This window comes from Tupaia chinensis, unplaced genomic scaffold, assembly GCF_000334495.1.
Source record: "Tupaia chinensis unplaced genomic scaffold, TupChi_1.0 Scaffold141538_1, whole genome shotgun sequence".
In the NCBI taxonomy this organism is placed as follows: Eukaryota; Metazoa; Chordata; class Mammalia; order Scandentia; family Tupaiidae; genus Tupaia; species Tupaia belangeri.
Window position 1 is genome coordinate 583,842 of NW_006201399.1, and position 21,364 is coordinate 605,205.

At 41.1% G+C, this 21,364-nt stretch overlaps 1 protein-coding gene across 4 annotated transcripts in view; it reads right to left on the reverse strand.

The window, feature by feature from the left end:
• Window positions 1-19,378, reverse strand: part of GRHL2 (grainyhead like transcription factor 2) — a 174,686-nt gene extending 155,308 nt beyond the window's left edge. For 3 of the 4 annotated variants that reach the window (XM_027766239.1, XM_027766237.1, XM_027766236.1), the window contains exon 1: window positions 19,011-19,378. In XM_027766239.1, the coding sequence (XP_027622040.1) occupies window positions 19,011-19,030 (20 nt within the window). In that variant the 5' untranslated portion in view covers window positions 19,031-19,378. The remainder of the gene's footprint in view (window positions 1-19,010) is intronic. The other variant, XM_027766238.1, reaches the window with a different exon arrangement.
• Between the last annotated feature and the right edge of the window lie 1,986 nt (window positions 19,379-21,364).

The following is a 21,364-nucleotide window of genomic DNA, read 5'->3' on the forward strand; positions in this document are numbered from 1 at the left end:
GAAACTGCATCCCAGATGGCTGACTGTGCAGTTCAAATCCTGAATCCAGTCACTTAAAAAACACACTGGGCACATGTGTGTGCATGCCCCAAATCCTGACAGGATGGGGAAAAGGAGGAAAAGGTCCTTTCTCTCTCCCTCTCTCTCTCTTTCAATGTCTCTGTCTCTCTTTGGCAAGCACACGTAGTCTCTCACAATTAAAAAACAAAGAAAGAAAACAAATGTTAGCAATGTTAACATCCGTGGGTGGTAAAAAATTTATTTCCTGATATTTTAATAATTGTGACCTAATTAGCTCCTTTTTTAAAGTTTCTTTCTTTTGGGACCAGCAGATGAAGTAATTGCAGGACTCCCATGTAGTGGACCGTGGTGCAAGTCCTGGGACCTGACAGCTTAAAATGGAACGCCAGTCATGTGTGCATGTGTGCCCAAAATCCTGAGAGGAGAATGGCGGAGAAGGGACTGTAGAGTGGCTATCCCCCCTGGGAAGCGGGGGAGGATTTCTTGCTTTCTGTCTACGTCTGTCTGTCCAGTAAGTGCATACACTCTGTAGAAAAATCTCTCTTTAAAAAAAATTGAAATCTATAAAGGTTAATCTCAAACTTTCAACATGTGAAAGTACTCACACATGTAAAAGCAATCATGTATCTGACATCAAAAGATTTAAAACCTCTGAACATTGTTTAAATAATGAAATAAACTAATAAATTCAGAAAACTGATAGCCCAAATTTTAACAAAAGGGTTCATAGTGTTAGGTTATGTGAAGAGCTCTCACAAATCAATGATTTAAAAAAATCAGCATTCTAATATGTTTTACTGAGCAAAGAATAAGAGTTCCCCACTAATTCATATGGTGCATTGACACAGCTATTAGCAGGTGGTCCTTTCCCTGCAAAGTCACCAGAGGGACAAACAGCTGGGTCTTGTCCCTATAATCCCCCTCAATCCAGTGCCCTCCTTCAGGGCCATGATAGAAACAAGATTGTCACTAAAATAGAAATAAAAATTATAAGTAAAAATCTAAGAAAATGTTTAAGCTCATTAATCATCAGACTGTAAACTGAAACAAAAACATGTTCTGATTTGCCTTTCCAACAGAAAAAAAGAAAAAAATATATAATTCTCATTTACTGGTGAAATTATGTGAGCAAGACACTCTCAAACACTGTTAAAAGAACATAAATTGTTATAAGCTTTCTAGAGGCCATTTCAATTCATATATCAAGGACCTAAAAATATTTGTCTTACATTCTTATACTCCCAGAAACCTATCCTAAAGTAATAACCAAAAATACGGAGAGTTATGTATGAACATGATTTATTATTGGGCAAAATAACTACTTAAATACAAAAAATAGGAGGTGATGGTTTTATTTTTAAATGCTATTTAGAAGAATACTTAAGGGGCTGGTAAAATGCCAATAATATAGTATAAAATGGAAAATGCTGAATAGCATGAATGATTTAAAAAATGAGTTAGGGCCAGTCATGTAGCGCAGTGGTTAAGCACTGACATCAAGAGCTAGGTCTCACATGGCTGACCACTTTGAATCCTAGTCCTAGTGACTTGAAAAACACACTGGGCGCATGTGCATGTGTGCCCTATGTCTAAAAAGGGTGGAGAAAAGTGAAGAAATTACGGCATGACCACACCCCATTGGGGGAGTGTTTTCTCTCTCTGGCAAGTGCATGTACCCTCTGTAAAACTAAAAATAAAATAGGGGATTGTAATATGCATTCTCTTTTAAAATCACATAAATTTAATATGCTTATACACGTTAGAAACTGTAATAAAAACACATCGAGTATTAACATAGTGCTGGAATTATGAATGATTTTTCTTCTATATACTTTTCTCTAGTTCCTATGAACATATATTATTTTCATATTCAGAAAAAAAAAATTCCCCAAGTGTTTCTTGGAGAAGAAAACACAGGCCAGTTAGTAACATGGTAGAGAAGGCAGCTAGATCCCACATGGTTGACGTGCAATTCAAATTCCCGACCTAGAGACTTGAAAAACACGCCCAGACATTTGTGCATGTGTGTGCGTGAAAAAAAAAAAAAAAAAACCACTCAAAAGAAATGGAGGAGGGATTGCAGAGTGACCACCTTTCCTGGGGGGTGCTTTTTCACTTTCTCTCTTACTCTCTGTCTTTCTAGCAAGCACATCTACCCAATAACAAAATTAAAAAAAAAAAAAAAAAAGAAGAAGAAAAGCAAGAAAGAAAAAGAAAGGGAGAAAGAAAACACGTGCAAATGCAAAACTGTACCATAAAACAGTTGCAATAAAAGTCAGCCTGGGTAACAGCATTCAAAGCCGTGAAGGAGGTCACTCAGAAGTGCTTCAGTGATTTATAAGTAATCCATCAAATACAGAGTACAGTAAAAATCTCAGAATCATAAAAGCATTCTCAGCTACTATACTTGAGTATTTTCTGGTACAGCAACAACAATAAAATCTGGTTAGCCCTGGAAGCTCTGAAAAGCATGTTCAATTCTGTTCATCTGGCCAAGCATGTGTGGATTTGCTGCAGTGGAAAAACTTGACTGTGTCCCGGGATTCGACCACACAGGCATTTCATTACTTGGGAAGTTTCAGGAAGACAAAAAAAAAAAAAAAAAGCATGCAGATCTTTTGTGGAGGAAAGGGAAGAAAACTGATACAACTACTACTGAAATTCATCTCAATCTCAGGATACTAGAGTGATAAATGAACTCTGTCCCAAGATTTTGGACAATTCAAAAAGCAAATGTGTTTATGTGACTGAATATCAAATAAACCGTGTTACAGTATATTTACTAAAATTAAAGATAAACGCAAGATAAAAAGACAAACATCAGTCCCTCAGTCCTCTCCCACATGCCCTATAAAGACGTGTGCCTTTATGTAGACTTTTAACACCCAAAGAAAATAATGGTTTTTAAAAATACGAGGGGACTTCAAAATGTTTGTGGAAAAATTAAAGTACAAGTTTATTTTGGATGCAAATAATTTTAAAATGTATGCATAGGTTTTTCCTAGTAGGCATTTTCCATGCACTTTTTGAAGGCCCTTCCTATAAGATACTGTGTTTGAAAGTTGACGAATTTCTGCACAATATAAAGAAAAGAAGGGAAGAGGAGAGGCAGGCAGGAGCAGGAAAGAAGATGACATTCACAAATTACACTTTTGAGCACAAAACCAAAAAGTGTATCTACTAGTTCCTGCTTCACAAATTCTGTGTTAATTTCCACAGTCAAAGCTTGCTTAGGTTTTGGTCACAGTTTACTTTTTCCACTTTTTTTCTTTTTAAGTCTCTTTTATTTATTTTTTTTTCTTTTCCCAAATAATTTGGGCAACTTCAGTGGTTCTCTATGGCCAGTTTCCCCCCACAAGTTCACATCACATATTTTTTGTTCTCTGTTGGGGATGCTCCTTGGGTACGTTGATAAGCAAATAGCTCATGTTGGCGACAAAGCTTCCATTAAAGACGCCTGCAGTGAATCTAGTGATGCAATCTCATACAGCTTAACTAACAGACTCAAGCTTGTCTGGCATGATCTATGCACCAGCTTGTAGAAGCAGTTAGATGAGTCACCAGTTCATCCCTCCAGGGAGAAACAGGTCTACATTATGGAAAAAACAAATCGTTATTTGAAAAATCATAAAAACTCAATCTTGCCTATGACTACTTTTAGTTTTTAAAGAAAGTTGTATTCCAGGCTTTCCCTTGCCCTCGAAAAGATTAAGTCTAATTGGGCCCAATACGACTGTCTCCCAAGAACATTTAGGTGGGGTCTGAGATGGTATGGAAGGCAGCCTCGCCTACGGAGAACTTTTTTCAAGGGAAACTGCACAGACGCCTGCAGCCTACACTGTGGAATAAACTGAGTGTCTTGGGTTCTTAGTCATTCTTCCCCAGTTTCGAATGATACAAATGCTGGAAACTCCTACATTTACTTGTGCTATTTTGGAAAATAATTGGGTTTAATAACTGGACTTCACACATACGTAATTCCAAAAGGACAGGGTTGATGAGATCTAGACGTGAGGACCGGCATAGCAGTGCACGTGGGGCAGCCGCACAGCACATGACTACAGCAGCTACAGAGGAGAGAGGCGAGAACTTGTGCGCAAAACAACTCAGCTCTACATGGAGCAAGCAAGCAGACGGCTTTTCCATTTCACCGAGGAATGTGGTGTTATTTCTACCTCTCTTCATGCCAGAATGATTGTTTTTACAAATAACCTTTAGGATTTCTCCTTAATTAGAACAGCAGTGCAAGCTCGCTTCAGCAAACTGGGAAAACAGAGAGAAGCACAAATAAGAGACCAAAGAACCTACATTCTCTTCACCCGGTAGCAAACCACAATTAACCTTGCATTTTTTTAAATTCTGATTTCTTCTTTATTTTATATACCTATAAACATTCTAAACATTCTAGTAAAATACATCATAAACATTCCTTCTGTCATTAACTATTTTTCCATAATAGCTACGTAACATAGTGTGGCTTACAATGCTTGCACAGTATCCTGTCATTTCACTGAACTGTGATTTACTAAACCAGCCTTCTATAGCTAGTATTCTTCTAGAACTTTTCTGGTTTTTCACTTCAAAAAATAATGCTGCATTTAAGACCCTTGATTTATTTCCTGAAGATAAATCCTTGAAACTAGAATTCAGGTGTCAACGGTAGACCCATTTCAATCAGTTTCACCCAGCTGCCAGGAAGTTTTTAATAATTTATATTCCAAAAATGTATTTTACAAGCCCGCTATCGTTAATCTTGGCCAATTTGACAGGAAAATTTGGAACATTCCTGTTACAGAATCTGTGTTTCTTGGATTATTAATAAAGCTAAGCATTATTATGTGTTTATTAGCCACTTCCATAGCTTTTGTGAATTGTTTGCTCATGCCTTTTGACCATATATCTATTAAGACATTTGTCCTTTTTAAAAATATTTTTTTAAATATGTAAGATATACTTTTTTTTCTTTTTTAAAAAGTTTTTGCTATAGGACAGATATGCTCATGAGAGAGAGAGAGGAGAGAGAGAAAGTGAGAAAGCACCCCACCCCAGGGGTGGGGATGGGGGGCAATGGCCATGCGACAATCTTTTCTACTCCATTCTCCTTTCAGGATTCTGAGCACACTTCACATGTGCCTGCTATGTTTTTCAAGCCACTGGGACCAAGACTCAAAATGCATAGCTGATAATTTGGGAGCTAGTCACCCTACCCACTATGCCACTGGCTAGGCCTAATATACATATTTTTTAAAGTATAAACCAAAATTTCACAGCAGCTAAAATTATGGTCTGTAGAGAATATAAATCTCTCATGACCCAATCAAAATTCCCCCAACATGAGACTACGGACTTCATAGAAAATTGGCTTCTTAGGCTTTTATTGGTTCTCTAACACGATAGAGTACCAGAGAAAGAGTTTATTCCTATCCCTGACCTAAATGAATGGTCATTGCATGCTCTGAAGTGAAATAATGTATTACCTTATAATTGAAGTCAAACTGCAACTACTATTTTATTTCAAGGTAAGTTTTTGCTATAGGGCACATGCCCTTGTGCCCTCGCTGAAGACACAGAGAGTGACAGAAAATGAGAAATCACCCCCCAGGAGAGATGGCTACACTGCAACCCCTTCTCCTCCATTCTCCTCTCAGGATTTAGTTTTAAGCCACCAGGTCTGGGACTCGAATTGTGGTCAGCCATGTGGGAGTGCAGCACCTTAACCATTCTGCCACCTGCCAACCCCTAGCAGCTACTATCTTTAGCCTTATGTTACTTAATGCCTTTCCCAAGCACTTACTAGACTACTAGCTTGGCAATATTTTGTGACAATGGGTGTCCCTGAATTACATTTCATTAAAAGAAAGGACAAGGGACCAGCAGATAGCATAATGTTTATGTTGCTGGACTCCCACATAGTCAACCATGGTTTAAGTCCTAGACCCAGTGGCTTAAAACTCATGCTGGGCACATGTGCATACAAGATCCCAAAAGGAGAATGGAGGAGAAGGGATTGTGGTGTGGCCATCCCCCACTGGGAGTGATTTCTCATGTTCTGTCTCTCTGTCTCTCCAGTGAGCACATATGCCCTATAGCAAAAATCTCTCTTTGAAAAAAAAAAGAGAGAGAGAGAAAAAACAAGTAGGTAAAGGGAGAGAGTGAAAAGGAAAAAAGGAAAAGAAGAAAAAGGAGGGGAGCAGGAAAAGGAGCAGGAGGAGAAAGCGATCATCCCTTTCATCTATTTTAAGGGTTTCATCTTACTACATCTTGTTCAAAGTTCCATTCATCCCGATATTGCCTCACTCTCACTCCATGAGTCCAACTAAAGAAAACCACTTCTGGGGCAGGCAGGTGGTGTGGTGGTTAAGGGTGCAGGACTCCCACATAGCTGACCACAGCTTGAGTCCCAGACCTGATGGCTTGCTTTCTCACTTTCTCACTTTCTCACTTTCTCTCTCTCTCTCTCTCTCTCTCCCTCCCTCCCTCTCTGGTCAAATAAATAAAGTTAAGTAAAATAAATCTATTTAAAAAAAAAAAAGGAAAACCACTTCCTGGGCTCTCTTCCTAGGAAATAGTTCTCAGAGTACCTGCCAGCCCTTTTTACCAAAGTTTTTGCTATAGGACAGATATGCTCATGAGAGAGAGAGAGGAGAGAGAGAAAGTGAGAAAGCACCCCACCCCAGGGGTGGGGATGGGGGGCAATGGCCATGCGACAATCTTTTCTACTCCATTCTCCTTTCAGGATTCTGAGCACACTTCACATGTGCCTGCTATGTTTTTCAAGCCACTGGGACCAAGACTCAAAATGCATAGCTGATAATTTGGGAGCTAGTCACCCTACCCACTATGCCACTGGCTAGGCCTAATATACATATTTTTTAAAGTATAAACCAAAATTTCACAGCAGCTAAAATTATGGTCTGTAGAGAATATAAATCTCTCATGACCCAATCAAAATTCCCCCAACATGAGACTACGGACTTCATAGAAAATTGGCTTCTTAGGCTTTTATTGGTTCTCTAACACGATAGAGTACCAGAGAAAGAGTTTATTCCTATCCCTGACCTAAATGAATGGTCATTGCATGCTCTGAAGTGAAATAATGTATTACCTTATAATTGAAGTCAAACTGCAACTACTATTTTATTTCAAGGTAAGTTTTTGCTATAGGGCACATGCCCTTGTGCCCTCGCTGAAGACACAGAGAGTGACAGAAAATGAGAAATCACCCCCCAGGAGAGATGGCTACACTGCAACCCCTTCTCCTCCATTCTCCTCTCAGGATTTAGTTTTAAGCCACCAGGTCTGGGACTCGAATTGTGGTCAGCCATGTGGGAGTGCAGCACCTTAACCATTCTGCCACCTGCCAACCCCTAGCAGCTACTATCTTTAGCCTTATGTTACTTAATGCCTTTCCCAAGCACTTACTAGACTACTAGCTTGGCAATATTTTGTGACAATGGGTGTCCCTGAATTACATTTCATTAAAAGAAAGGACAAGGGACCAGCAGATAGCATAATGTTTATGTTGCTGGACTCCCACATAGTCAACCATGGTTTAAGTCCTAGACCCAGTGGCTTAAAACTCATGCTGGGCACATGTGCATACAAGATCCCAAAAGGAGAATGGAGGAGAAGGGATTGTGGTGTGGCCATCCCCCACTGGGAGTGATTTCTCATGTTCTGTCTCTCTGTCTCTCCAGTGAGCACATATGCCCTATAGCAAAAATCTCTCTTTATTTTTATTTAACTTTATTTATTTAAATTCAACCAGAGTGAAAAGGAAAAAAGGAAAAGAAGAAAAAGGAGGGGAGCAGGAAAAGGAGCAGGAGGAGAAAGCGATCATCCCTTTCATCTATTTTAAGGGTTTCATCTTACTACATCTTGTTCAAAGTTCCATTCATCCCGATATTGCCTCACTCTCACTCCATGAGTCCAACTAAAGAAAACCACTTCTGGGGCAGGCAGGTGGTGTGGTGGTTAAGGGTGCAGGACTCCCACATAGCTGACCACAGCTTGAGTCCCAGACCTGATGGCTTGCTTTCTCACTTTCTCACTTTCTCACTTTCTCTCTCTCTCTCTCTCTCTCTCCCTCCCTCCCTCTCTGGTCAAATAAATAAAGTTAAGTAAAATAAATCTATTTAAAAAAAAAAAAGGAAAACCACTTCCTGGGCTCTCTTCCTAGGAAATAGTTCTCAGAGTACCTGCCAGCCCCTTTTATCAGATGTCCTTGTATCATTTATCTACCAGCCCAGCCAGGCTGTGCAGGAGTGCTCTGTTAAAAATCATCCACTTCCCTCCTCGCCACCTTATAAATTCTGTGTGGCCCTCAGAATTCCAACTCCTTGCCAAAGGCCTGTTTCTTTGTAGTCTGACTCAAATCACCTTTGATTCTGGTAAATGGGGTGGGGGGCTTGGGAGCAGAGACAGTTTCCACAGTGCCTGCTACCACCAGCTGAGATCCCTCTGAAGGGAGAAAAGGAGACTCAAAATATTGGAACAGGTGATTATCCTCAGAGATCATTTAGTTCAATTCCATGTTACATATGAAAAATAAAAAAGAATCTGCTAATCTTACTTACAGTAATTATCTTATTGGCAACACAAGAATGAGGCAAAATGCTACCTTTGTTCCTTGTTTCTTTGAAAAGTTAGATCCAAGAAGTCCAGAAAACATTTATATTATGGGGCTCACTGAACTGAGAACCAAAAACAATGATTTGGGGTAAATGTGGAAAGGAAAGTTTACTTTAAGTGAGAAATCACTCCCGTAGCAGGAAGGATGGCCATACTGCAATCTCTCCTCCATTCTCGGAATTTTAGGCACACATGCACACATGCCCAGTGTGTTTTAGGCCTCCAGGTCCAGGATCCGAACCACAGTCAACAACGTATCAGTCCAGCGATGTATCCATTAGACCATCTGCTGGTCCCCACAAGTGCATGTTTTAAGAAATAAAGACTGGACTTTTAGAGATCATTTCCCTAGTTTTTAACTAGAAAGTTTCTCAGAACACAGAGCACCGACATAAGCTTGAGAATAGACTTACAGCAATGCCTAGTTGTCATGTGTCTGGTTGCTTTTAGTAATTACCACTATGACTTTAAAATATGTTTATACCATTTTTAATTCTTTATTACACCATAGTGTCAGGGAGAAATTTAATGTTCCATTGAAGTGCACTTTTCGAATTTGTTCATTAATAGCATTTAGTCATTTCAGTGTTAGATTCTGTGCCACAGAGCTGCTGCAAAGTTTGTCTCACTAATTCTGATTCGTGAACGTTCTCATAACAGCTCTAAGATCCTGCCAATGATAAAGTAAAAAAGAATCATCATAAAAATATATATGGGAGGAGTAAATGTTTAGTCTCCTTGCTCCTTATCTCCCTAGAAAAAAAGAAATCTTGTTTTTTTCTCAATCTAATCAATACTTCATATTTTTCAACTCACACTTTAAATCCCAGCATGTCAGAGAGAGACATAAGACACTTTCCTCCTCCAACTACACCTTTTAGCTCCAAATCCAAAATTAGTTACTCACATGCTCTGAATGATCCTCAAGTATCCTGTCTCTGGAATTCTAGGCTTCAAGTTAAAATAAAAACCAATTCTCTTTTTCAGGACAGATGGATTGAAAAAGTGTGGCACATATACACTACAGAATACTAATCAGCCATAAAAAAACAATGAGATCCTGGCAATTGTTAGAAAGTAGATGAATGTGGAAGATTTAAAGCTGAGTGAAGCTATACTATGAAAGAGAAGCATTGTATGTCCCCACTTAATATATGCACTCTATGGTGGAAACTGAAAGATTGAAGGTATAAAGGCATGGAGAGAAACTATAGATAATAGAGACAGTGTAGGAAGAGAGTAAACAATGAGGATGGGGATGGGGGTGGATGGAGGGAGGGAATCAAGGAGAACAAAAAGAAGCAAAACATTTAACAAACACAAAAATGTAAAGTTATCTGTTGATAATGTATATGGTAATATCTCAGACTGGACTAATAGTGTATTCATGCTGGGAAAATCCATTTTGCATGCTGTAAAGATGTACAGTGATTGAATATAAAAAAGAAGACGAAGATGAAGACAAAGACGAAGACAAAGACGAAAACGAAGACGAAGACGAAGAAGAAGAAAATAAAAGAAAGAAGGGGGGGGGAAAAATTCTCCAAGAGGCCAAATGGCCCAAAGCCATTCTACTGAAGCTCCAGCTTGGAAAAACCCAGCAACTCACACTTTTGAGAGAAAACACTAACAATTCAGTAGTCGCTAAAGCACAGTTTCTTCCTGCTCTCTCCTTCTTTTCTTTCTTTATTCCTCTTACCTTTGTACCAGCCTTTATGCTCTTCTAAAACTCGGATCTAAATTCATGACTTTAAAAAACAGAGATTTTGGCCCTTACAGTGTATTTATATTTAACATTTATACATTTGGATTCTGATGAAAGGTGGACGCCAACATAAAAAGAAGCAACAAACGCATCTTGTTTTCCTTTTCTGCTCCAGAGGGTGTCTGCATTCACACTTGTAAAGGAAGCACTTCCTTGGAGTGAATGTGAACTCAGTGCTCCCCACAAAGTTCATTGCTATGTTCATTACAAAGTAAAATACAGCAGTTCATCCCCAAGGGGCAGTGATTGCTTTCTACTAAAAGCCCATTCAAATGCACCAGCCACCTCCACAAGCATGACTCAATTCAAAATATACATTGAAATTCTCTGAAATGTACCAGCTTTCCTAATACTTTCCCAAGAATTCTTACAACATGTAATTGATTGGTATTGTATGAAGTAGAAAATGTGCTGTTTTTATAAAAATATTTATCATTGCTACTCAACAACCTGCATCAAGCTAAAGCATTTCTCTCTTCCCATTGTAACTGGGGATGGGGTGTGGAGATCCCCAAAGAAATTGCTTCTGTCCCACTTAACCCATTATAGTCCAGTCTTTAAAAAAAAAAAAAAAAAACATTTACCATTAAGAAACTTTCAGTATACAGTGTACTTTCCTGGTAATGGTAAAATTAAGAAATAAACAAAATTACTTTGAGGCACACGGGCTTAGCTAAAATACAGATATATGTAGGCAGCTAGACAAGAGGGTCGATCTAAACTTTGGAGGCCTAAATGTGAAGACCAGTGAAGCCAAGTGACTGCCCTGTGTGTGTTGTGTTACTCCACAACCTGCCAGTCCTCCTAGGCCCTAGCAAAAAATTCTTATTCAGCCTGTTGCTGCTCGCTAAGGAATTTTTCCCTGGAAAGAGCTGCCAATCCAATCACTACTCTGTTTCAGGTTAGGCCTAGTTTTTATAACTGGGCAGGAGTCACTGACTATCTTTTGAAAAGAAAGAATGTCAGCACCCTAATGCAAATGCCAGGGATCATGAGTGAGGACTCCAATTAACTTAGGGAACAGCTTTTCTTATACTAAACATGTAAACATTTTTCCAACGTTAAGCTTTAGTTGGCTTAAATTAGATAGGTGACATCATCGCTGCCATCACCTTACCTTTTGGGCCAGGTAAAAAGGAAGGGCTGCTTTAAGTTCAACAACTAAAAGAATGCAGTGAAATTTACAAAGTAAAGCAACACCTAAAATCAGATTCACATTTGTCTCTGTCTAGAAGCTGTGTCTGTGTCTATTCTCACCAAGTAAGACAGGAAGGAAAAATGTAGGAAAGTGGCATTAGAGACACAGACAAGGAAGGGGAAGAAAGAGGAGAAAAATGTTAGTTCAGACTAGGGAGAAAGTAGGGATGGGGGAAAGCACTCTCATGTTGCTCATTTGTTCATTTTTTTTAATCAAAAACATATGCCCAGTTAAGACCAAAGACAGAAATGAACTGAAGCAGTTGCCTGAATTATATATGACTTTTTACAAATTGTAAAAAAAAATAAAAAAATTTGTAGAGGTTTTTGCTTATAGGGCACTGCACTTGCCAGAAAGAGACAGAGAGAAAGTAAGAAATCACCCTCCAGGGGAGACAATCACACAGCCACAACCTTCTCCTCCATTCTCCTCTCAGGATTTTGGGCACACACGTACACACCTCCAGCATGAGTTTCAAGTCACTGGGTCTGATCTTTGAAACCTCAGCCACGTGGGAATCCAGTGCCTTCACTACTATCATACCTGCTGGCCCTTTTACAAAGTAAAGTTTAACAACCTAACATCAAAAAACTTTTTTTTTTTAACTTATGTTATCTATGGAGTTCAAACAAGCACTTCTTGGGGCTAATTGAGTATTGTTGTTATTGTTTAAATATTTCTTTATATGTTTGACATACCTTGCCCACTATTCAAAATTATCTTTTTTACTTTACAGAGCAAAAAATCCCTGCTAGTTACAGCTCTTCACTTATTGCTGTAGCACTTAGTGCTAATCCTGCTTAAGTCAAGTGGCACTGGGCCCATTGGGTGGCCCGCTGCTAGTCAGTTTAAAGCAGGAGGTCTAGTACTATCTTATCAGGATAATACTTAAAGCAACCATGAGCCCTAGAAATAAAACAGCAACTATCAAATCATTTAACCGAGGACCAATATCAGATTAGAACTCTTTATCTTTTGACTTTGTGCTACAAAATAGAATTTAAATTCAGTGAAATGACAGTACCATACCCCCCTCCCCAAAATAAATACTAGTCTTGGGTTATGATGTAAAATTAAAGAAGACCATGTTGGCTCGGAATGCCAACCCAGCTTTCTGGTGAGTGGGATCCAGTTAGAAACTCAAGCTTAACCCTTGGCAATGGGCTTGGCAGAGGTCCACAGGGGTGGCATCATTCATATCAGGTATTTAGCGGCTCTGAAAACACAGGATTTACCAAAAGGACACTTTTCTTCCAGTAATGGTAGCTCGAAAAACACTGAAAATGAACAACACTAAGAGAAAAATGTAAGAATTCTTACATCCAAGTTAAAATTATAGAGAAGCTCTCATCCAAAGGTAGCAGTAAAATAAAAGCCCACAGGTTTCATTTCATTTAAGCACTAGATATGCATTTGGAAAATTGCACAAAAATCACATATTTTAGGTAATGGTAAGTATGCATTTTAGCAGTATTTCTTCAATTAACCCAACCATAAAATGTACTGGAACATTGTTTAAATGCAGATCCCATGAATCCTCTTCTGGACAATCTGATTTAATACCTCTGGGTTGGGATTCAGGGATCTGTAGTTTACCATGTGCCTCAGTGAGTTTGGAAAACAGGGCTTTAAAGGATTCCTATGGCTTTTCTATTATCGAGCATGTACATAATTATCTTCACCTTCTTTGTATTAATTCAGATTTTCATGTTGTTGTCTGGTATTTTCTTCTTTTTCAGGTAAGTTAACTTTATCAGTTGACTTCCTTAAAGATGGAAAACTACCAAAGCACTCTTCGCAGTGTTTCTCTTCTGAACACAGTGGACAAGTCCACCTTTTCTTATGGATCAAATTTGCAGAAACTGAATGAGAACAAAAGGAGAACAGAAAGGGCACGCTTTATTTTGCAGAGGCTAATATTAAAAAGTTGAGATAATCACTGAAGGGAGAAGGTCCAATGAAAAGTGTTGGGGAGGTGGGAGGTGATGGGAGTGTCAGAGCAAACACGTTTTCCCTCTTTGCACTTTGTCCCTCTTCTTCAGTGTTAATCCTCGGGGGCCCTCCAGTATATGTGCATTCATTCATCTCTGCATTAAGGAACCTCCAGGATTTAATCCAGTAGGAAATAGTACACTAGACCCTCACCAGTAAACTGGTGATACTGGGAGAAAGAGACAAGACTGATGGTATTATCTGCGTTTATAACTCATTGGGTATTACTGCCTCTTGACTGTCAGGACCATTTTCAAAAATAATTTCATCTATTTTGGGGTATGCAAATATCTGGATTAATAAGTAATGATTATGTAAATTTACTTAATGATGCCATTAGGTCTACTTCTGATTCACCCTCATTGGGCTCCTTTCCGTATCTAGAACATGCTAAGCACACTCTCACCTTAGGGCACTTGCACTCGCTCTTCCTGTCTACCTGTGATACTTTTACCCCAGGTTTCTTCAGTGCTCCATCCTCCACATCCTTCCAGTCTGTCCTCAGCCATCTTATCAGAGAGGCTGTTCCTGACCACCACATGATAGAAAATAACTCTTCACTACTTTCAATCCCTTTAGTCTGCTTTGCTTTTCTTCATAGCACTTATCATCACTTTATTATTAGAGGTTTAGGTCTTGGTTCATTTATTGTCTGCCCCCCTCACACACACACACACACACACACACACACACCCCACCCCACCCCACACACACACACGCACACTGGAAGTAAGTACCATGGTGTGAATTTCAGTGTCAAGCTTGATGCCCAGTACATAGTGGCATTAAGATATATTTGTGGGGAGTGTTCAGTGGTGCAGTAGTAAAATGTGATGCTCTGCAAGATTGACCTACATGGGAAGGTTATGGGTTGGTGTCTGAAGACATCATTGAGTATGCTGGGCATACATGCCTATGACCAATGGCTAGCAGGAACTGGGGTGAGTCACAGCATCAAGAGCCTATTGGGGGATCAGTTTGTGATGTAGTGGTTAAGGCAGCTAAATCCCACAAGGCTGACTATGTGGTTCATGTCTTGGACCCAGCTGCTTGATAAACACACTGGGTGCATGTATGTGTGTGCCCAAAATCCTAAAAGGAGGGAGATAGAGGAGAAGGGATGGCAGAAATGTGGCCATCTCCCATAGATGGGGATTACTCTCCTACCCCTGGCCCCCAGCAAATACACATGCCCTCTGGAAAATTAAAAAAAAAAAATTCCTGGGGCTGGCAGATGACATGGTGGCTAGCACTGGATTCTCACATGTCTGACCATGGTTCGAGTCCTGGACCTGGCAGCTTGCTTTCTCTCTTTCCTTTCTCTCTCTCTCTCTCTCTTTCTCTCTGTCTCTCTCTGATCAAATTGAAAAATAATAATAACAAATGGAATTGAATAAATAAATAATTCTTTTTTAAAAAATCCTATTGGGGTGCTATTTGTCTCTAGTTCATGGAAGGAAAAGAAAAAGAGAAGGAGAGAAAGGAAAAAAAAAAAAAAAAGGGTATGGGTTGATCATCCCTAATTCAAAAATCCAAACTCTGAAATGCTCCAAAATCTACAACTTTTTGAGCATTGACATGATGCCACAAGTGGAAAATTCCAGACCTAACCTCCTGCGATATGTCACAGTCAGAACACTGCAATACAAAACTATTATGGAACATTACCTTCAGGCTACGTGCTATAGTGTATATAAAACACAAAATAATTTCTCATTTAGACTTGAGCCCTATCCACAAGATTTCTCATTATGTATATTCAAATATTCAAAATCTGAAAAACCTAAGTCAGAAATGCTTCTGGTCTCAAGCATTTCAGATAAGGGATACTCAACTTGCATTTGGATTGGTTTGAGGAGGATATGAGGAACTCTTGCCATTTGCAATCATAAAAAATATTTTATATTTGCATTTGTAGAACCAAAGAGTAGGCAGTTTGGCCAGTCTATGACCTGGTGGTTATGTGCACTGTATCCCACATGGTTGACCACAGGGTTCAAGTCCCAGACCTTACGGCTTGAAAAACACACTTGGTGCATGTGTGCACCCATAAACCAAAAAGGAGGGAGATATCGAGGAAAGGAAAAAGGACTGCAATGAGGTCATTCCCCATGGGGAGTGTTTCCTCCCTCTTCCTCTTTCTCTGTCTCTTTATCTCTGTCTCTTTCTTTCTCTAGTGAATGCATGCACCCTATGGCCAATTAAAAAAATAAAAAGAATAGGAACTTAATCAAAATATATAGTCATCCCATTACTTGGAAGGTTATCCATGTAAGATATCTATAACTTTGAGCATTTTCTGAATGATGACAGGACTCCTTACAATAAAACACAAAAAAACTTACTAAAATATAATTGTCCTAGGCAAAAATGAGATGGGTAGAGAGAAGCAGGTACCTCATGCAAGCTATATTATATTTTTCAATTTTTTCAGTTTTTTTTGTAACTTCTAAGTACTTGCCAGGTGTTGCCTTAATTAAATTTATATCTGCTTATGTTTTAACTTCCATTACAATGTAAGCTGCTTAAAGATATGGCCATACATACACTTTGTACTCTCTTATAATGCCTATCTGAAGGAGTTGCATATAATAGGTAATCAGAAAACATATTTACCTAATGAAAACTACCTGTGAGAAACAAATCAAATATTACATGTGTATTTATATATTCTCTGGATGCATGTTATATATTTTGGCAGTAATATAAGAGTTTAATATATCATTGTCTTGCTTATACTAGTTGACAAAGATCATAAATCTTCATAAAACTTAAAATAGACATAGAGAATTTTAAATATGTACAAAGACAAAATGTCCTAAAAAATGGTTTTAGTGATAACATCAACAGTACAGAACATAAAAAGCAGAACGTTTCCATCTGAAAAGTCCACACCATAAAAAAGATGTTACATCAGTTCAGAATTGCTAATCAGAAGTATCTCCCTATGCTATCCAAAAGATTACCTAAATCCTAAAGGAATTATGGGGAAATCCTCAGTGTGTATTCTTCTAGGTTATTTCAAGAAAATATACGCAGGCCTCCCAGAGTAGAATTACCATGATGTTGATAAAGCTCAAGATGCAGGGTTCCCCACTTGCTCAGGTGAAGAAGCCACAACAAGATGCTTAGGGGTTCCTTTTTCAGAGTCCCTACCCCATCTAACACACACACATAAGCTTCAGAGCCACAAAGCCTGGATCCACCTGGGCCAGGCCCCCATTAGAATAAGAACTTTAAGAAAACTAGGCTTGAATTCCCAAAACTGATCCAGAAGTCATGGCTGATGGAGGTTTCTCAACAGTCCAAGCAGAAAGAGGCAAACTGAATTCAACTGTGTCTCTTTGCAATATTGTTCCTATTACTTTTCCCAGAACGCAAAATTAAATCTCGGAACCCGTTACTAGAAAAAAGCTACTTTCATTACATTTAAGTATAGGTAATCCCAGATAGTTATTACACATAAAAACTAGGCAATGCATGTAGTGAAACCAGATGGCTGGTGCTCAGTACTTATTTTCAGTAGTAAACAAATTGTCTTTATTGCTGCTAAGTATAACTGGTTAAGATAAAAAAAGCATCCATTTTTACTGCACGCATGATCTTAGTCAAAAGGCCGAGAATCAATCCTTTTCATTCTGAATTCCGCTCACATATTATCACACAACGAAGCAAATTAAACGTTAAAGTGAATTGTCTGATTAAACTAGACTTGCAACCATGTTTGATGCGAAGATCAAAACAACCCCAAAACAAAAACGACACCTTCTATCCTCTGGGCGGTGGGCTAGTGAAGTTTTCAAACTCGGGCAGTGATTTCTCAAGACTACCGAGAGACTTTGGGGTGGGGTGGGACTCTCACCTAATGGTATGCTTTCCCATCCCTACCGGTTACCCCTTCCCGTGCTTGTAAGTAAATAGCTCTTCCGCTCCTGTATGTGTTAACAGTACACAGCTAAGTCTTCATCGGTGGCTAAAATACTACTGCTGTCTGCTAGTTTTTTGTTTTCTGTTAACACATCACAGCAAATGTTATTTAATTTTGAGGATGATTCCCTCTATAGGTCCTCAGGGCCTTCTTGCTCCTCCTTCAGGGTCCCTCAAATTGCCACCTCTCCAGGGAAGACGCCTCTCCCGCGGCCTCGCGCGCCCGGCCCCAGGAAAATCTCTTTGGGGTGGCCACACCGCCAGCGTAGGGTTCCCAGAGAAAGCAAAAGGGCGGCCCTACGCACTTCCAATAGGACTTCCCAGCCAGGACGCGCCCGAGAGGGGGAAGGGAGTGTCGCCACCGAATCCCAAGAAAGGCCGCGGGACCCACCTCCGGCTCCCTCCCGCTCCCGCCCTCGGCCCCACCTCCCCCGGCTCGCACAAAGCCGCCGCGAAGGCGAGGGCCCGGCCGCGACCCACGGCTCAGGCCGCGACGGGAAGGACGCGGGGTCTCGAGTTCCTGCTGCCCCAAGTTCCCTGATTTTCCATCTAGACCCCCACACACACCCAAGAAGACCCAGAGCGATCCACGCATGGCCACCCGCCACGCCCGAGGCGGCGGCCTCCGTGCAGCGCCCGGGCCCGCCGGGAGCTGCGGGCTCAGAGGGGCGTGCAGTCGACTTCGGGGCGCCGGGATTGCTCTGTGGCAGGCGCCCCTTTCCGTCCCGCTGGGACGCTGACTCGGGGCCTCCAATCAGTTCCCCCCATTTCTGAAAGGCCTTTCCTGAGGTTATCTGAGTAGGGTGGCCCAACAATGCAGGCGGGAGCGGAGGAAGGATGGGGGTGCCGGTGCGGGAAGTGGGGAGACGCTGTGGACCCCGCGATCTGGCCTCCCAGCCTGACCCCAGTCTGGGGCACACGGGCGGGCGCGCACACACGCACACTGTCCTGCCCCAGTGCGGGAAGATGGCCGTTTCTGCTTCTCTCTGAAAGCTCTTTGTTGCGTTCACACAAAAGCGACCAAGACCCGCTTTTCCAGCAGGCCCTTTGGACACATCGAAGGAACGTAGCTGAGCTTCCACAGAGCCCTAGAAGCCTGGAGCGGTGGGTGCAACTAAAGGAGAGGGACAACAGGCCTCCCGCCCCCATCCACCAAAACCTCGGTCCATAGCCAGGCAGCGTCGGGGGAGCGGGAGCTGAGACCATTCGTAAGGGAGTGAGGAAGCAAAAAGGAAAACCTACTTTTACTATCAAGGCCCAAAGGGGGTATTAAACGTTCACATTCTTGCAGGGGTTCTCCCCTTAATCAGGGAAGAAACATAATCCGGAAAAGTTTGGAGTCACCAAAAAGAAAAAGAAAAAAAGAAAGAAAAAAAAATACCAACAATAGCAACTTAAAAAAAAAAAAAAATAACAAACCAGTTGCCATCAGCCCAAAGTGGTAGTAGCAGCAGCCGGCGCGTGTGATCCACTTACTTGTCCGACTCTTGTGACATGTTTGATCCAATGAACTCGCTCCCCTTTTCCTGGAGCCTCAGCCTCTGGTGAAACTGGACTTTCAAGTCTGTGCAGGTGAAGGTGTGTGAGAGCGCCCGAGATGGCAGAACAAGAGCTACAGGTAATTCTGCTTTTCCGTCCCCCCTCACCACTCTCGCTCGCTCGCCCGCTCGCGCCCTCACCTAGCCGGAAAGGTGGGATAAGGGGGGGCCCCTCACATGGGGCCCGAGCTCGGAGGCAGCGGGGCGGCGCGGAGTCCTCCTGGATCGTGGCAATGGGCAGACACAGAGCAGAAAGTGGCGGACTTGGGCGGCCACAGGTAACTTTCTCGCAAGGAGCTGAATTCTTTCACTAAAGGGTACAAGCCCGAGGGACGAGCTGCACGGTGATTGGCTGCAGCGCTCCCTCAGGTGAGCTGCGTGACCTGCCATTGGCAGAGGCGCGCTCAGGTAAGGCCCTTCTCCAAGTGCAGGTAACTTATTCCGAAGTTTACCTGCGTGGAGCGGCGGTACACTGGCAGCTCTGCCGCGGCCGGTGGGAGCCGAGGGTCAGTGTTTGAAGTAGACTTCTTGAGCAACACCTGCAAACACTAGGGATTGTGGGTCGAACGGAAGGACGAAGGAGAGCTGAAGTCAGGTATCCCGAGCCAACCGGAATCAAATGTTCAGCACACCACCGGGCTTTCAATACTCACGTTAAGAGGAATGACAGTGGCCGAAGAGTTTGGGACTAAAGTTATTTTGTGTTCAGAAGGGCAAAGAAACAGAAAGCTGGCTTCGGATCTCTTGCGTCATTGTTCTTTAAACATTCTTATCCTCAGCAAACACTTTTAGTGTCCGATGTGTGAAAGATACCAGATAGATTACAGATTTTCAAAAAGGTGAGCATCTTTTCGTGAGCTGGGCAGGTGGGAAGTGGTGTGGTTTGGATGGAGTGAGGATTTGGTTAAATAGACATTCAGGGTGCCCAGGATCACCGCTTGGATCTCAACTCTGCAACCTGGGATTCCAGAGCCGCAAACAACTACTGAATGCGTTCCCTAAACCTGTTGTCATTTGACGTTTCCAGGCAGACATCAACATTTACATTGTAATTCAATAGATGCAGCTACTACAAAGGTGCTTTATCCTTGCAGTTTAATGTGGTTGCTACGGAAACAGGGCAGGATGTAACTGACTTTGTAGTTCTGTTCCTCCTGGTTGGGAGCAACTGGAATGAGCAAAGGTGTAATTTATAACCACTGCTACCAAAGAGTGAAGTATTTGTGGAAGTTCTGACCAAGATCTAGTCCACACATACGCATTATGGAAATAAAGACCGACATGCAACGTTTACCTTATTTTCAGTTACTGCAAAAGCTGCCAGAATGGACACACTTCTATTTTACTCTTAATGGATCACTTAGTCCCTGAAAATTACATTGTGAGACAAGGTTTGGTTGCTTCATGTTTTCACTCTCAGCAAATGGATTTCAACATTTTATTCTTACTTTTTAAAGGCAATGTAAACATACACGCTTTTTGAAGATAATATAATACCTATCTCCTTTTTAGAGGCAACCACATTCCACTCTTAGCTGTCTCTTCTGTGATTTACTTCCCTATTTCTAAATAATGTATATAACACACTTAATTAATTAATTCAGATGTTGTGCTTTGGACACCTATTGCTTCAAAGGATTTTATGGTTTTATTCCACCCTACTTCCCCTTCTGGCCATTATCCCAACATAGCTCTTTTTAAAAATTATTTATTTACTTATTTATTTTTATTTTGACTAGAGAGAAAGTGTGAAAGCAAGCCACCAGGTCTGGGACTCAAACCGTGGTTGGCCATATGGGAGTGACCAGCACCTTAACCATCACACCACAGGGTGGTCTCCCAACACAGTTCTTAACAGTTTAGGGGCTAAGTAGTAAGGGAAGGTGCAGATATCAGTGACAACAGAGCCAGCAAGGGTACTGGGATTGTTTCCTTTTATCAAGTCTTATCTATTTATCTGCTTTATTGTGCACCTATCCTGACATTTTCTTTACACATGATTTACCAAATGACCCAATAATCCATTCATATTTTTCCCCTGGTGATACTCCTTCAGAATTCCACTATCCTCCTGTTCTGATGGGGATCAGTTGCTTCGTAGACTTGCAGCTCAGTTGTCATCCTGGAATACTTACTTCGTGAAAGAACACTACTGCCATGTTTTATACCTGCTTTCTTGGCTTACTGCTTCCTTTTCTATGGCACAGGTTCCAGTAAAGCCCAAGATTGGATACAGAAAATGAAATGTTGAGTCCTCACCTACTTGAAATGTCTTTTTTCCAGCGTTTACTT